At 34.5% G+C, this 18,606-nt stretch overlaps 1 protein-coding gene across 1 annotated transcript in view; it reads right to left on the bottom strand.

Moving 5' to 3' along the window:
- The window catches only part of LOC149085678 (uncharacterized), a 113,750-nt gene that overhangs the window by 13,561 nt on the left and 81,583 nt on the right, over positions 1-18,606 (bottom strand). The window contains exon 3 of the mRNA XM_089232476.1: positions 9,612-9,826. Within this exon, the coding sequence (XP_089088602.1) occupies positions 9,612-9,826 (215 nt within the window). The remainder of the gene's footprint in view (positions 1-9,611; positions 9,827-18,606) is intronic.

The following is an 18,606-nucleotide window of genomic DNA, read 5'->3' as shown; positions in this document are numbered from 1 at the left end:
GTCCGAGAATATCACTTCCGCAGGATGTTGAGATGGTCATGCATAGAACTCCCCCCACCCCCAGTCCTTCCCAAAAGAGGAAGTCCGAAACTATCCTAGGGGTCCGGAGATCGATCATACTTAAATTTCATTTGATCTTTATAAACTCACTCAAAAAAAGGAAAAAAATGAATTCAAAATGTGAAAAGGGTTTTCACCTTAATATTTGGAAGGGGGAGGGGGCTAAGTAGGACAGAGGACCACGAGATTAAACTATGGTCCAAAGAAGATCATGAACGAAAAAGATTAAGAAACACTGACCTGTATGGTAGTAATTTACATTCATAAACGGTAGTTAATTTTTGTTTACGTTTAGAAAATAATGAATAGCGTATTCGTTAATTTAAATGCGAAAAGTGCGATACGAGATAGGTTATCGGTTTTCATGGTACACTTTCAGAAGAGAATTATTTTCAGAAGTCCAGATTCAACTGCATAATAATTCTTTCCAATTTTGACATTTATAGTAGTACTTTTAGGCATGTTGAATTTATATAACATACATTACGACTAAATGATAATAGATAATGTTTCTGCAATCAAAGTAGAAGTATTACCGAACCAGAAGAATTACGAAAATATTCTGCTACTCGAATTTGTTGTAATGGCAAGTATTTTTATCAATGCGGAACTAAATTCACTTATGTTTCAGATTGAAGCCCGCTGAGAAATGTTCACTGTACATTCATTTTTCAATTAGAAATGAGTTTTAAGAATTTTTTCCCTTCGTTCCGAAAAGTTAGAACAAAAAAAAAAAGACAGAGTCGAGTAGAAAGAGCACAAAGTCCTACAAACTAGAGTCTGTCCTCATCCTTTGAAGTGACTCTTCTTCGAAGAGAAATAGAGGCACTAACGTAGAAAAAACGTCTAGCCGTAGTAAACACGTCCTCTCCGGGCATATATACTGCTGATAGGATAGACATTTACAGCTACGAAAGTGGAGTTTATGTCCCTTTGTAGGACCCTCCAGTGGCCACGGGCTTCTCTAAAACACGCGCGAATCGATTCCTCTCAGAAGCTAGTCTAGGACAACGTGCGGGAGTGAGTACTAAACGCTTTTTACGGGTATCGCTTTCTGGAAGAGGAAAACCTGGATAAATAGCAGAATGTTTATACTTTCATACGGATATATACGTTCTGTTTTCCCTTTTCTTTTTATTTTTTTGTCGCTAAACAACCTCATCTTGCGAAAAGAGATAGCGCACTTTTACTCGTACTTAACTGAAAAGATTGACAGTCATGATGTCAAGTAATAAAATGTGGAGCTCTCTTGCAATGGATTCTTTCTCCTCTTACTTGCTTCCTTTCTCTTGTATAGTAATTTTTTTTCTCCCCGTGGTATGAATTAATAATAAAATAGTTTATTTTCTTTTCTGATAAAACTACGGTCCACTTGAGAATGGTTTTCATTTGGAGCCCCTATTAAGCCTGGCAAAAAAATGTCATCAAGGGATGCCATCTCGTGGAAAGAGGCTTTACTTCAAATATATTTAGAGTGAAAACAATTTAATTTATCTTATACGATGTTTATAGAAATATCTCTTGATTAGTTTTTGAATGAGTCTTATACTTCTGTTGATTGAGTTGAGGTATGAAACCTACACGACATAAAAATGATGTTATCAATTCCTAAAAGAGTCTATCAAAATATTTTGAAAATGATTTTAAAAATATTAACACTTTATTTTCATAAAAATGCTTTGGAGAAAGTACATTCTGATCGTTGAATTAATTAGCATTCCTGATTATTTTCTGTGATTATTACGTATATAAATAGCTATAATTCATGAATACCATGTAATAATTGTTTATTGCATTGAAAAGTAATTTATACTCTTAGTGAAACATACCATCAAACTACTGAACTTATAGAGAATATTTCCAATGAATGATCATAATCTTTTCTTTTCATCATCATCTTTAATCATTTCTTTAATTTAAAATTCATGATTAGTTCTGCAGACAACAACACGAGAAAATAATTCGGAATACTTTCCAATGTCTTAAGAAGAAGAATTATCTAATTATTGTAAACGGTTCAATAATTTTTTGATGGACTTATACCAATGTTTCCCAAACTTATTCGGTCCACTGTGCCCTTTTCAAATAAAATAATTCCCTCACCCCTGGAAAAGAGGTCAAAAATCGGCATGAAAAATTGAAAGAAGCAGTGACAAATTTTTGATTTCGGTGTATGTTTTCCAACAACGTGGTAAAATAAAAAGGGCTAACTTCAAAAACATTTATGAAATTATAGTAAACTTCATAAGAAATATGAAAAAAAATTTAATTTTGCGAATTCATATCAGAAAATCGTTTGAAGCTTCATGTCAACATTGACTAAAGTTGAAGTAGAATTCGTATCACATTAAAAAAATATATATATATACATTTATAATATAATTTAAAAACACACATGAATTATGACACCATTATGAATTATGGGAATCTACTAAAACTTTTAACTGGTTAATCAAAACTTTTTAATCGATTAATCGACCGATTAATCGAATTTCAATCGAATATTTTTTATGCTCATATAATGTTAATAGATGCTATAAATAATATGTATTTCATTCATTTCACTCCCCTATTCGGTAGATGTAAACAAATATAGGAATAGGTTCAGAAATCGAGGCTGCCCGCTTCAAGCAATTGAATATGCTAAACATAATTGCTATAACCAGTAATTTTTGCATTTAGACCTTGTCATTTTTTTAAAAAAAATCTGTTATTTTTAGTTAGAATTCGCTGATTTCGAAACTACTTTCGATTGTTGCTTGTATTTTTAGAAACTTCTTCCGAATGGTACTTGTGAGGAGATGAACAAATGCTTCCAAGAATACAAAAACTAATGCTGACAATAGAGACCATGGAGTTTGATCGTCTTCTAAAACTTTCATCAAACTCAATTTGAAACAAAAATCATCAATTTTCGTTGAGCATAATTTGATCAAAATGATGATTAAAAATGCTTGCATAAAACATGATTTACAAGACATGTACATAAAATTTACATGCCCAAAAAATATTATCACTGAATTTCCTTGAATACATATTTCATATTTATACTTCGCTATTATAAATACGAAAAACTGCGTTAAACTCGGACACCTGCTGTCATCTATTGAATAAAAACAAAACTATCTGTTATAATGGTGAAGCAGATATACAGGGAACATAGCTAACAGCTTGTACAGCTATTTACTGGCAAACCGTTGATCATAGAGGCATGCTTCCAGAGAGAAAAAGTATCCAAATAATGTGTAAGTACTCCGATATGTCATTCATGTTGTAAGGGGTTGTATTCGTATTAACTTTTTAACGGCCAATATTCCCAAAGGGAAACATGTATTATTAATCATAACAAAAAAAAAATTGTCCAATTTTTCTTCATGAAAACACTTAATTTTCTTTTACTGAAAGTGTGAGATTCATATTTCATTCAAAGAACAAAGGTTTCAATCATTTCAAAACATACACTATGAATTTATTTTTTTTTTGAATCGCCTATTTTAAGGAAGAATAAATTTCTTTTTTTTTAAATTTTAATGTTGTTTTTATGGAGATGAGCAAGTCCAGATAACACAAGAAAAAGTTTTTTCTCATGAATTTTTTTTTTTATTGGTGTGTCTAAACCGAAGGATCAGAATAGGAGATAAAAGAAAAAAAAGAAAAAAAAATCAATCTAAATTTGAATTCGGCCGGTAGAAGGATAAAACAAAAATGTTAGCTTTTTATACGGACACCCTGTGCGTTCTCAAAAACCCAATAAGGACATTGTTGCCTTGTCCCTCCTGATACCAACAAAAAAAAATTATTTCTAACTAAGTACCATTTTCGTCCAGATATTCGAATTCAAAAAACCGAGCAAAATTGAGAAAAAAGAGGACAGCAATAAATGCAGTTAACAGGAAGTTTTACAGGAAACATTTCAAGTTACTTTCTTATTACTTCAGTTCCCGATATTTAGTTGCAATCTCATCGTTTGCATTTCAAATATCGTCCTTCCAATATATGGTAGAGAGACACCCTCAACTAGAAAATCTCATTTCAAAGTACTATCTTACAACACGGCTTCTGCTCACAGCTTATTCATTTAGTCCAGAAATTCCTAGAGGGCACCTTACTTAGCAGTTGATATGAAACTTCAGATTTTAATCCTCAGCGTACATTAAGATTATATTGGAGGATTAGTAGGATGCTCTCGAACTTGGTATCGGAATATCGTCTCACGAGCGAGGAGATTCTTAAGATCTAAACTCTACTTATGAAATCGGGATCCATTTATTTAAAAGCATCGTGACATGATCCTTAACGATCTTATACGAGATTAAGTGAAATCTTGGAGAGTTATTTCAGACTCTCTCGTGAGCGATAAATTAATATCTCGTGATTGCATCGCTGTACTTCATTTATAAGGAGTCCATGGGTTGAATTAGTCGCATTATATACCAATATAGACGCGTATTTTTTAGCATTGTACAGTTAAATCTCGATGAGTCGAGGCTGCCGAAAAGAAACTTTGAGTTATCGTTAGTTCGACTTATGAAAAATTCCGATGTCAGAGTGCAAAAAAGAAATATTTATCAAAATAACAGTACACTATATTTACGAATACAGCAGTAAAACATGTTAAACTACTAAAAATAATAACGTGATTCACACGTATTCCCAAGGGATTGGCATGATCCGTCCTGGGAATTTGTTAGTGTTAGTAAACATCCATGCCCAGACCGGGATTCGGACCCAGACCTGCACAGTGAGAAGCTAGCTCCCTAACCACTCGACTGCCAGGCGACGGCAGTGTTAAAATAACATGTTAAACTACTAGAGATGAAGAAACTAGGAGAAACATGTTATTCTACTGTATAAAGTACATGGCATATGATTTAATATTTTTCTTTATTAAATCAACTAATTGATGAAAGAATGGTGGAGTTTGATTAAAAATACTCATCACTGCATAGTTTTTTACCGTAAGGAATACCGTAATTCCACACAACTATGGTCCAAACACCTTTGCTCACTAAAACATCGATAATCGAAATGCTAGCAACATCCAAAAGAGACTATTTAAATACTAAAACATAGAGATAGAGATAGAAAACATAGATGGTGTTACATGTAGATCTGGTTAGAATACCCTCTGTCCGATATTTTCCTGCGAATCAGCTGTTAGTTGGGGGGTTATGTTTTTCACGTTATGTTGCCCAGCTGCAGACTTTCTCGGCCACAAGTAACTACATCAAGCTGTTCTGCGTTATTGATGTTCTGTGTTACAGGTAAATTAGTATTTACATATGTTTAATAAAAATTTTTACAGTTTAGTTGTATGTGTATAAAAATAATTATAGGAAAAATAATAGAAAATTGCAATTTGATCTCAACTATGGTCCATTTTTATGGACCACTAGCTTTTACCAGCGGCTTCACTCGCGTAGATTTGGTAATCTGAAAATTACTCTATGATGACTGATGATTCCCCCATATAACATTTGAATCCCTCATGACCCTCGTAGGGGTTGAATTTTCAGAAATCCCGTCTTAGTGGGCATCTACAGTATAAAATTTAATATTGACTAAATTTCGTATTTATAGCTTCAGCGATTTCGGCTCAGTTATTTCGCTCCATATAGTCTTTGAACCTCCCTCCCTTAGGGGGTTGGATTTTGAAAAACCGTGTCTCGGTGTGAATCCGTACATTAAAATACAAAAATACTGACCAAATTTCATATTTATAGCTCCAGCGGTTTCGGCTCAGCATGATATTTCTCCATACGACACCTTCCCTATTGAACCCATCCTTAGCGGTCGAATTTCGAAAACCCCTTCTTCGTAAGTCTTTATGTCATGAAACTAAACTTCTGACCATGGTTCGATTCCAATTTTTTTTTTCTTTTGTAAGAACAAGTGGTTGCATTAAAACGAATAAATATGCAATTTGCCTCTGTCTTCTGCAAATTTGTGTTTTTCCCATCAATTATGGTTCTTGAGCGATTTATAGCACGAAATATTCGATGGGACTTCATAACACACTATGGTCCAAAATTTATTTTTTTTAAATGCATATTTGGGCTACGTTAGAAATAAAAAAGTGTTCAATGTTAATGCTTTATCTTTAATCAATATCAGCGCAATCAAAGGCAATATCAGCGAAAAAAAATTTTGAATAGCTTGAATACAGAAGTTATAATGTTAAATCTAGCAAATGGTGTTTTGTTGGACCATAAAGTTGTGTGAAATTACTGTAATTCAAAATTTCACTCTTTAATAACGTTGTATTAAAAAAAATGACGTATCTCACATAAAATTCAACCTAAATAGTATAGATGGCGCATTATATCAATGAAATATGCAAAACATATTTTTCTGCATCCAGAAGCATGTATTTCTGCATGTTTGTTTACACCAAGTTTCTAAGCACAGTGGAATGCAATATAAAAATATCGTCTTCCGATACAATCATTCTGCGAGGGGATCCAGAAATTTCGCCTTTGATATCTCGCCCTTGGTACGTTTCCTCCCCGGTACATTTCGCCCACCCTGACCGTATGAGTCACCGGGTGAGTGACCATATGAGTGGGTGAGTGACCGTATGAATGAGTGTATTGTGGTAAGAGTGACCACACTCATGTGGTCACACATTTGGCCAGTCATACGGCTATTCACTCATACAGTCACTCACCCACTCACTTGGTTACTGAAACGGTCATTTACTCATGCGGTCACTCAACCACCCACTTCCTCAGTCTCGCGGTCACTTTTCCACTCATTTCGTCAGTCCCACGGTCACCGACTACTCACTTAATCAGTCTTGGTTATTCATTCACTTATAAAGTCACTCACCTACTCACTTTGTCATTCGCTAAACACTTCATCACCTAATTGGTCACTCACTTACTCAAGTGGTCATGGAAGGCGGAAAAGGAGGGGCCAATTGTCAGAAGCAAAATTTTCGGGGGTGAAATGCCGGAGACGAAATGTGCGTAAACTTTCCGAGGCCGAAATTACACTCTAACAGTTTGGTAAAAGATATTTTATCGAACTTGAAAAAAAAAAAAAAAAAAAGAAACATATAAGTCTATTGGCTACATTCGCTCGAATGCAACCGATACGTTTTTATTGGTTGCAGTTTTACCGTTTTATAAAATATTTTTTCTAAATACAATATAATGCCGGCCTATGAAGGGCTTCCCTTAGTTAAACAGCGAACTGCCTAGGTTTTACTTTTCAAACAAAATCTGCTATCGTAGTTCAAATAAAATTTTGGATCTCGTTCCGGAAAGAACATCTATGTCTTGACAGAATTTTGGCGTGGCAATGAAAATTATAAGAGGAAGGGGTTTTCAGAACCTTTCAGACCTTGTGGGCTAAATTGAAGCGTTTCACGAAGACTGCGGGCTACCGACTCAAATTTAAAATTCCAAGGTTGAATCGAGATTCAAGAGGAACATAACTCTTGTGGTGGTGGCGTTCTAACAGAAGTTAACCCAAAAGGGTCTATGGGAGACCTCAAATAAATAAAGACTTATTTATTTATTCTAAAATTGTTTCTTTGATTGTTTCATAATCATATAATTTCAATCATATAATTTCAATCATATAATTTCAATCATATAATTTCAATCATATAATTTCAATCATATAATTTCAATCATATAATTTCAATCATATAATTTCAATCATATAATTTCAATCATATAATTTCAATCATATAATTTCAATCATATAATTTCAATCATATAATTTCAATCATATAATTTCAATCATATAATTTCAATCATATAATTTCAATCATATAATTTCAATCATATAATTTCAATCATATAATTTCAATCATATAATTTCAATCATATAATTTCAATCATATAATTTCAATTATATGACTATGGCTGGTCCGATTAATCGGGTCGCTCAATCGATCAATAGTTAATCGCATTTGAAATTTTTAGTTGAGTCAATCGACTCGATCAATTCGATTAAAAATGTTAATAAAAGTTTGTGAATTAACTCGATTTTATTTTTTTGGAAAAACCAATTAAATAATGTCAATAAAAAATCATGTTTTATACAGAACATTTTGTATAAGTGACCATATTTAAAAATATTTGAATCAATATTTTGATCAATTTAGATTCAATAACACCTGATAATTTCAGTTTCATATTGAGTTTTATGGGAGTGTAGCTGTGAAAGTTCTATATCAAAAGAGTTTCATAAAAAGATGACCAAAATTTATTTTCTTCACTATGAACAGATTTTCATATTCTTGGAAGCATCAGCTCATCTCCTCACAAGTGCCATTCGAGAGGAGTTTCTAGAAAATCCAGCGACAGTATAATCGAAAGTGAGTTCGAAATCTGAATAATAACCAAAAATAACCGATTTTTTTCTAAAAAATGACAAGATCAAGGTGAAGAAATTACAGGTTTAGCCAATTATGTTCAGCATATTAAATTGCTTGAAGAGGGCAGCCTTATTCTTTTTTACCTATTCTTATATTTGTTTACATCTACCGAATAGGTGAGTGAAATGAATAAAATGTATTTTTATAGCATCTATTAATATTATTTGGTCACAAAAATATTCTATTATAATTCAATTAATTGATGAATTGTTTTTTGATTAACCAGTAAAAATTTTTAATCGATTCCCAGCCCTAATTATGACCAATTCTAAAGTCATTTCTTTCACCTATTCTGAAGCAGCTTTTGATTAATTTTTTTTAATTCTATAATCACTTCAAATGATTCTAAAATTAATTGTTCGGTAATTATGGAATTATTCTTGAATTCATTCTGAAATTTTGAAATTTGTTTTTCTTTCTTTAATTCTTGAAATTATTTCTTTCACTAATTATGATTTTTTTCATTAATTAATGAATCGATTTTCAATCAATTATGAACGCTTACAACGTTTTTTCGTAAATATTTTAATGTTATAAGCGGGATCCCTATTATATTTATGAAATTATTCCTTAAAAAAATACTGAATCATTTCTTTCAGTAACACGCTGTTCAGAATCTATGTAGATTCTGTAATTATGTGTGCTTTTTTGGACGATGAATTAATTTTCTTTATAGTAAAACCTATCTCTTGTGCGGACACCGGTGGGCCAGAAAAAATTGTCCGTAAAAGAGGGGTCATCATTAATCAGGGGTTTAAATTCATTATTCTATTGTAAAAGGGGATATTATTTGGCTTCAAAAGAAGGGTGACCGCGTCTGAGGGGTGTCGGTTAAGACGGGTTTACTGTATATGAAGCCAGGAACCCTCAAACTGTTTTTGGTCTTCCATACTTATGATATTATTAATTTAACAAATATGCAAGATTACTCTGATGATGGAAAACATCTCACACTGGGCTTTATCAAATTACATATATTTTTAATTTCATCACCTTTCAATGTTTTTATCTGTCCTCTAATAATAGTCTGAGGGCCATGGTGGAAAGCTTCAAGGGCCAAATTCAATCAAGGCCCCTCTTTTAGAGACTGGTAGTGTTCGGAACTGGAAAAACGATTTTACTCATATTAATTTGACTGTAAATGGAAGTTTTTTCTACTCACGTCGACTTTGATCCCGGCTAAGGGCAGGAATTGTCCTGGTGGCCAGTCGTTGGGGACGTACCGGTAAAACTCTACGTCGTTCTTGTACCACTTGACAGAGTACAGCTGTTCGTTATCCAGCTCGTAGCTGCAGGTCAATTCGACCGATTCTCCCAGAGTTATTGTTGACGGCACATCCAGCATAACTATTCTGAAGGCTTTCGTCAGAACTAGGGCTGTAAAAAAAAATATAATTCATCAATAAATAACAAAATAAGACGTTATATTCTAGCAATGATTCCGATAATGGCCAGTCTTGCGTGTCTAGGCGCTAATTTAGGTTATTGATAGACAGCCAAGTATATTATGTGCACGCTGCTTAATGTGATTACATCGGGAATCGGAATTTCTGATGAGAATAAACGATTGATAACTATATCTGAAAACCCCATTTGTAAGTACTATGACTATGTGTCCCAAGACCGTAGCAAGAGGGCGGGGGGTAACCAAGGGGGGTCAACCCCTCCCCGCCACCGAAATGTTGGAAAATGGCTGATATTCAGGGTGTCCTGTAAGTGCTCTTAAAAAAATGCTCAGAAGGCGTTCAAAAATTACCCTGTACCAGTTTTGATAGTGAAAACACCGTGTGTAACAGAATTTTTATACGATCACCCTGCTCTCCAACTTTGAATTAAAACGCTGTTGCCCTGTTGTCTCTCCTCTGAGGCCATAAAAAATATCAAGTCTCTAAGTTGAGAAAGGACAACATAAGTGAGGGGAAAGGAGCGTTTTCCATTAGTTTTTGCTGTTCTTTCATAACTTTTCTCCGATTTTTGGATTCGAATGGTTCAGCAAGTATTGCATTTGGCTGCCTATATGTGTAATACGAATTATACGGTACTTTTTATGATGTACAGTACACCCCATAGATTATTCTCTTGTCAGTAATTGACAATTATTGTCAAAGTTTGTCGACCGAGGAATTTAAAATGTGGTCAGACGTAAGAAACTGACCGTGAACCACAAAAAAAAAAAAGACTCATTCTTTTCCCTTATACATACAAATACAAATACAAATACAAATACAACGCCACAACAGGCAAAATGCCCAACGAGGTGGCTGATAAAAAGATGCCCATAAAAATATGGTTGTCATATGTTTCAAAAATACAGCAACCCAATTAAAAATGCAATTAACACAAATTACAAACAATATATACACATGATAAAATATTATACAATGCCCATAAAGAATACTTATGGTTGTCTTATTCTAAGAATGGATAGCTTCTCGATTTACCCCAACATGTTTATCGTATTTCTTTTTAAACGTGTCAATTGTGTTACAATTTACTACCTCCGGGGGTAAGCTATTCCATTTATTAACAACCCTATTGGAGAAAAATTCCCTGCGACACCATAACCTTGCATTGTCCCTCACCAATCGATACTGGTGTCCCCTTGTAAAAGCAGTCGATTGGCGGTGTACTAAAAGTTCATGGTCCATCCTATCCATCCCATTGAAAATTTTGAACACTTCGATCATATCTCCTCGATACATGCTTTTACTATACGAAAGAAATGACAAAAGAAGCGCTACACGTGCATGGATTATAGCGGATGCGCACTAGCCGCCCCGTAATTTGCGAAAGTGGTAATGATATCCGAATGAAAACATTATCCACGATTCTAATAAGCGGTATCCACTCTATTTAAAAATTTAAGTTTTCATGATTTTGTATCCGTATTAGGGTGATTTCAGATTTATATGAGCATCATTTGGAAGTATCTTCGTTGGGGAGATACACCATTATACAGGCCATTACTTGTGGTTACTTAGTTTATTCCACTTGCTGCATTTTACTGCCGGAACGTTGATTCTAGACGCGAAATAAGGAAGCTAGAAGCTAGAATAATGCAATACTGAAATGTTAATAAATTAGATGTGGATTAAATCATAATGAGAATTTTCAACCTGGAGTGAAAATAAAATCATTGGAGTTTTATTATTTTAAATAGTACGACACACAGCAACGTCGTACCAATACATCCAATTAAAAAAAGTATTCAAATAACGTGTAGAACTCAGATATGTGATTCGTATTGCAAAAGGTTGCTAAAATTATAAAAAAAAACTATAAAATCTTGTTATGAGGCGTTCTTTCCTCAAAAACCCAATCGAAAAGTTGTTGCTCTGTCTCTGCTGAGGTCAACAAAAATATTTCGAATTTTTAAATGCAATATTCGCAAAGATATTTGAGTTCAAAACCGGGAAGAAAGTTGGGAAAAACAGTATAAATACTTACGGATATCGTTTTTTCCCCAACTTTCCTCCATTTTTCGAATTCAAGTATTTCAGTGAATATTGCACTTAAGAGCGTGAAACGTTTTTGTTGACTTCAGGAGAGACAGAGCACAACATCTTTGTAATTTGGTTTTTAAGAAAATGGTGTCCATATAAATTGTTAATATATATATATATATATATATATATATATATATATATGATAACTATACAACCCCTTGCAATATGAATACCATATATGAGTTCTACACATTATTTTTTATACTTTTTCTGACTGCAAGTAGCCACCAAGGACGAACCTGTAAAAGCCACCAGTAATATGCGGCGGGCGTAATTAATAACACCCTGTATATCATATGGGACCACATACCATGAGAATTTCCAGTAATGGTGACTGTCGCGTTGCCCATTTTCAGAGATAATACTTGAAATATAAACGCACATCGAGATTATTTGTATGGGCATAGCACATATTAAACTCAGGCAAAGCCAGAATATTTCCAAAGTTTGTTTTATTCATTGAAGAGACGTCAAAACTCAGAGTCGACTAATTTCTTCGCAAAAACTGTTCACCGCATCGCACTTACGTAGTGACTGTGCTAATTAACGCGTCGCAACGTCTCTCGACGACCGCCAAAGATGAATATGTGATTAAAGAGGGGGGTGCAGACTGGAGAATTCCCATGGATCTGGAAATACTATAAAACATAAACGCAAAGAAATGACAGAAAGTGTGAAAAATCCCGCGAAATTTTCGAAAAGCGGAAGCTGTCCTCAGCTATTTTCTTGACACCAATTAGGGCCTCGTGACAGGCGTCGACGCCAAGCCCCCGCCCCCGTATTCTCGTCTCTGGGCCCATGATATTCATGGCAAAGACGAAATAAAAGAGTGGGGGCGAATTCTCCTTTGAGAATTACTGTCAACCTGTCTGCGAAGAATATGTGCGTTCTGACAAATATATGCAAGTAATGAGATATTTTTCTTCATCGTCATAAATTTTGGAATCGAGGGAAAACACAGCTTCAATTTCCAAGTCCCCCCTCCCTATTTTCCTTTTTTTTTTCAACCGTTCATCTCCAGTTCGAGCATGTTTTGTGTTGTTTTTTGTTCAGTTTGGAAGATATATCATTATGTAATCGATGACTGAATACGATGCCTGATAGCTTGCAATTTAGACACAAACCATGCACTACATTTTTTTTCTAGATTTCTAAGATGTTTATGTTGGTCTATTTTTGCCTCTCAACTACTTTTTTCTACTTATTCGAGTGATTTTTGCTTTACTTTTATCCGATTTTCAACGCTGTTAGGTTTTGTGGTGAGGAGCAACAACAATATCATACCAATTGCAACACTTCTCAGGATTCATGTGTCCCCGACGTTGGAATACTGCGCTATTATTATATGGAGTCCACCCCGCAATCTATACTCACTGAAGCTAGAACGATTACAGAGCAGGTTACTGCGTTACATGTTTTAGATGCGATCAACCCTTGAATGGCTGATTGCATTTATCGCAGCAAATCCGTCAGAAAAATATATTTGGTTTTAGTGAATTGTAAAAACACCTTCTACTTTCCTTACTATTGCGATTCGATATCACATTCTATGACCAAAATTGTCTGTTTAGAGAAGCCTTATATCACCCCTAAAAGTTGGCCCATGGATTTAGAATCACTCCGTATCCAATCACAGTTCACGGATAGAAAGTTTGAAGGGACGACCTGTGCTATGCAGAGTTATTCCGATAAACCCGCCAAACTGAAAGGACAATTCAGGCATACGATAACAATCCACAATCACATAGGGACATAAGTGCGCAAATGTTATCCGGAGCTGCTACAGGAAGTTGTTGCGTCACACGCTTTTAAAGCAATCTCGAATTCAGCAATCATGATATCACAATTCTGACAACAAGAGGGCCACACATGCACCCATAACACACATTCTGACATATATCGCTTCGTTAGCCATATATGTCAGAGGAATGTGTACGAGGTACATATAAGGTTGAGTAACAGTAGCAAGAATGCAATCCATGCGGAATTTCTAACGAATCGGTACATGCTTGTTGAGATTGGGATCGCTTTAAAAGTCTGTGAAATTCACAACTCCCTGTACCAGCACCGGAGGGCATTTGCGCACCTATGATTCTACGCATTTTTGAATTATTATCGTATGCCTGAATTGCACTTTCAGTTTGGCAATGTTATTCCGAATCAAACTGTCTGAAAAGCTCTATATATTGATATAAGTTATCCACAGCCATTCGTATTTCACAAACGTGAATTCGTGAATTTGTATTCCACAAATATTTGTTTGAACTCTTATCTGCAGATAATTATCTCCTGTAGCTTTTTGAATATGTGGAGGGAAAAGATTAGAATACCATTCTATATATATATATATATATATATATATAGCCTATATGGCATAATTAAATGAAATAAATAGCCGTACATTTTGATTTATTGCTTACTGGATGGTATACTGTAGATACTAATTAACGCATAAATATACGTGACTGATAGTCTCCTTATTTTTATGAGCCAATTATAATAACCATAGAGAACATCTAGCAAATGATTTATTAAAGAGATACACTACTAATATATAATTCGGGAAGTCCTAGATTATTTCTAGCCACCAATAAAAATATCTTAGGAAAAAATATATTCTTAACGCCTAAGAAATGCAACTCGGTGATCCCGGAAGAAAAAGAAGGATACGGAAGAGATATCGACCGGGGCTAAGGAAAAGTGACTATGATATACAGTCGGCCAGCATTAGGAAAGAACAAGAGCGTGAAAAGAGTTAGGAGGGAGAAGGTAAAAATCCATTGTCCTAATGCCATGACGTCAGTGGAGGGATTCATGTTCGACGAGAATTTGTGGTAAAACCGGGAGTGGTGTTGCGGCCGTGATACATGATACCAGGTGCAACATCAATCAACTTGGCCCCGGGATTATTAGCCAGGCATTGGAGCAAACCTTTCTTTTACTTCTCCGTTATTTCTTTTTATTATTATTATTATTCCCGCCCTGGAAATCATCGGCAACCATCAATGGCGTCTATCCGACTAGACTGGCAAACGCAAAGTGAGAAACGAGGAGCGACGAATGCGGAATGGTTCGGACGGACTCGCGACAGTGGATTCTGAAATTGTGGTTGCAAAGAGTTATGTTGACGCGTGGGTGATATTTCATTTTAAATTGACTTCTGTACCCGAGAGAAGAGCTAATATTTGTAATTGGTCTCCACACACACACACACACACACACACACAACCGAAAATATTTCAGTTCCCTCTCTTCTCACCGAAGTTATCAGCTATCATCTCTTTTGGGAGAGAGAGTTCCACTTTTATTTTCTGAAATGCTCGCGTTAAGTGGAGCACCTACCGTATGTTTTCTAAAAGTTACTATGGCGATCTGTGCTGATACAAAAACGTGGAGAGTAAAAATATTTTGTAGCTCCCGAAACGAGTGCTTTCTAGCAAGTTTCTTTCGTGATTTAGGACATGAGACACTTAATATATGATTCTGTTGAAAAATAACTGTTGGACTGGTTAAACACTATAATTTCGGTATATTATAATACAGAAGATAATAAGAACCAAGCACGGAAAGTGTCTGAAAAAACTGCCAATTTACCAGTGCTACCGGCTGCAGGTCAACTCTTTAATTTACTCGGAATTTTCGTGATATTTTTCAACTCATCGTATAATAAAAATCCATTTTTTTTTAGAAAATACCTTAATATAACGTTTCATAAATATGCAAGAGATCTCACTCACTATTAACATCTGGAATCACTCTGATTTCCCATCACCATAACCCGTTCAGACCAGAGCATTAATTTTTTTTTTTTTAATTTTAAAGACTTTTCGCCCATTAACACAAAAAAAATGCATTAAAAACGTAAATACCGCCAAATCATTTTTTCAATTTTTTTCCTTCAAATTTTCAATTTTTTTAGAAGAAATTATTCACTTCGTTCAAATTTTCTCAGTGCAGATGATGCATGATATATTCGTCTTCACATAAAAAATTTTTTCCAGAATTTCATTGCTAAATTTTATGTAATTTAAGCAATGAAATAACACTTGCAACACTTTTCCGCGCGGGAGACACCTTCTCCTGGAAGCTGTCTTAAAAACTCCCTGAAAGTTTAACCTCAAGTGCTGCCCTCTGATGTGAGCCCCAAAAGTTCATATTTACCATATTGACTTAAAACCCACACAATCCTTCAATTCAGAGCTTAATTCCTAGAGGATAAAAGAAAAAAATTTTACAGTAAGAAAAAGCAGCCCTCACATTCGTGGTACCAGGGTCTGAAAAGGTTTTAACCGTGTATTGCACTGATATGGCATCGAAAGATTTACTTTCGATGAAACGCCAATAAAATTGAGAAAAAAAAACTGATATGAGGATTTTTTTAAATGTGTTTAACCTTATAAGTGCCGATGACGAGATATCTCGCCTCGATAAAAGCCTCCCATTCCATCATTGACAAGGCTCAATATTTTTTAAAATTGATTTCTCAATGAAAACTTTTTCCTATAACCCTTAGTTTGTACCAGTTGAAGCGAACTTTATTAAAAATAAGAACTATAATAAATAATCTGCGGACACAAAGAATTATACAGTCGACGCTTGATATAACGACTCGCGCTGTGATCTTGAAAACGGACATTATATTGGGAGGGTCGTTATACCGTAATTAAATACATATATGACAGTTCTGTGAAAACATTTAGGACTTATCCTACCGGTCGTTGTAATGGAATGCTCGCTGTAACGTGGAGTGGTTATAACGATCACCATAAGTATCACCAATTTGGTAACAAAAAAAATTAATTTGCAATTTAGGTAACAAAAAAAAACTTGAGGTTTTTTTGATTGCAAATTTCACAAAGTTTCACACAATGTGGACTTTTTTTTAATTTATAAGAAAATAATACTGAAATGAGTAGAAATAATTCTGTTTATTAAAAGAAAAAGCAGAAAAAAAAAACTTTGTTGAAGTATTGAAAATGAGAAAAATTGAATGTAAAAAAAGTGTGAAAATTCTTTTAATTTCCTGAGTGTCAAATAAGATAAGAAAAAATTTTTTTTTTCTTCTCAATCAACGTCTTTTTCATGTTTCGAACGGCAGCGAGAAGAAAACAGTAAATAAAGAAAGGAAAGAAGTGAACGGAAATTAAACACCACTTTTTTACACACAATAAAATGTATTTTCTTATTTGAAGAATTTTTTGTTGTTGTCGCCACTAATTATTCATACAGTCCACGTCGATTAATGTGATCACATCGGTACTCGGGCTTTCTGATAACAATAACCAAATGATAACTATATTCGAGGAAAATCCCGTTTCCTACTAAGGTGACCATACATCCCGTTTGGTCGAGCGGGTTGTATGGTAAACGAGCATTAGTAAACTGTAACAACTTTATTTTCCTTTCGCACATAATTGGTTTCAAAATGTCCTGTTCCAAATTTTTTTCATTATTTTGAAAACGGGAACTTTTTTTTTTACCCCCTTTAAACTACAATTCTGCATTTTTATTTTAATTTAATCATTGTGAGTCCTCATAACGGAAGTGCCGCAAATTACGTTTGATTTTTGAATGACGTACGTTTCATAGATCGCTCGAGAAAGTATCTGATAAAAGTAAATTTGAATCTGGTCAACAGAAAAGAAACTGATCAAGAACTGAAAGAAAGGGGATTTTTTTCGGGGGTTTTTTTGGCCTTCACTATAGAAAAGCCATTGAAAAAGCAGCCCCACACGTACATGAATCACAGCGAATACAACGGCCCGATTAAGGTATGGAAATGTTTATTAACGATAGAGAGCCTTCCTAGCCTTTTTCACCTAACCACCTACATAGTCTTCCAGCACAGGACCGATTCTCGATATTTTAAGTGTAATCGAATGATATTTTCGTGATAAAAAATCGTCCCCTTTCAGTTGGCGCCTTCTGTGGCCACGTAGTTCCCAGCATTCAAAACCCGGGCCCGTTCCAGCCTAATAACGATAACTTACAGGGAAAAATAATTTTATAATTAAACTTTAAAATTCGCAAAAACCTTTCGACGGGAAATAAATTGATAACCTTATCCGAATTCGTGACAACTATAAATGAATTTTCCCATGTTATGAAATCGGTTCATTCTCTGCATTCAGTGCAAAAGTGATAACAACACCCAAATGATAGCATTATCCGTTATTCTAATAAGCTGTTGTTTTAATTGTACCAGTATATGACCATGGTCGAGCACAAAACAGTCAAATAGCAGCATATAAATTTGATTCGAAAAGAATGATATTAAATTTCCAGCTACTGTATTTCACTCGATTTGGATTATAAAAATTATAAAGCGTATTTGATCTCAGGTATGGATCTCCAGATTATTCCAACATTTTAAGGTATATTACTATAAAACTGCTTTCCGTGGAGATATATTGTCGAACAAATGTGGGGAGGCCCATATTTTTTAGACCCGCCTCAGTCTCATGTGCCTTGGAAGTCAAATATTTCAGCTCTATGTTCAAATCAGCTTAAAAGAAAGAAATAACATAAGTGTCATGCAAATATACTGTTTCTACGTAAATTCAGCAAAAAAAGTATGGAAAAAATTGTATGTGAAGATGAATATAAACTGCATCGTCTTGGCTGAAAAAAAAATTTGAACGAAGTAGATAA

The sequence above is a fragment of the Pholcus phalangioides genome, unplaced genomic scaffold (assembly GCF_987345545.1).
Source record: "Pholcus phalangioides strain wild (caught in Gottingen) unplaced genomic scaffold, Ppha-v1.0 ptg000006l_1, whole genome shotgun sequence".
In the NCBI taxonomy this organism is placed as follows: Eukaryota; Metazoa; Arthropoda; class Arachnida; order Araneae; family Pholcidae; genus Pholcus; species Pholcus phalangioides.
This window is presented reverse-complemented; position numbering and strand designations above follow the sequence as displayed.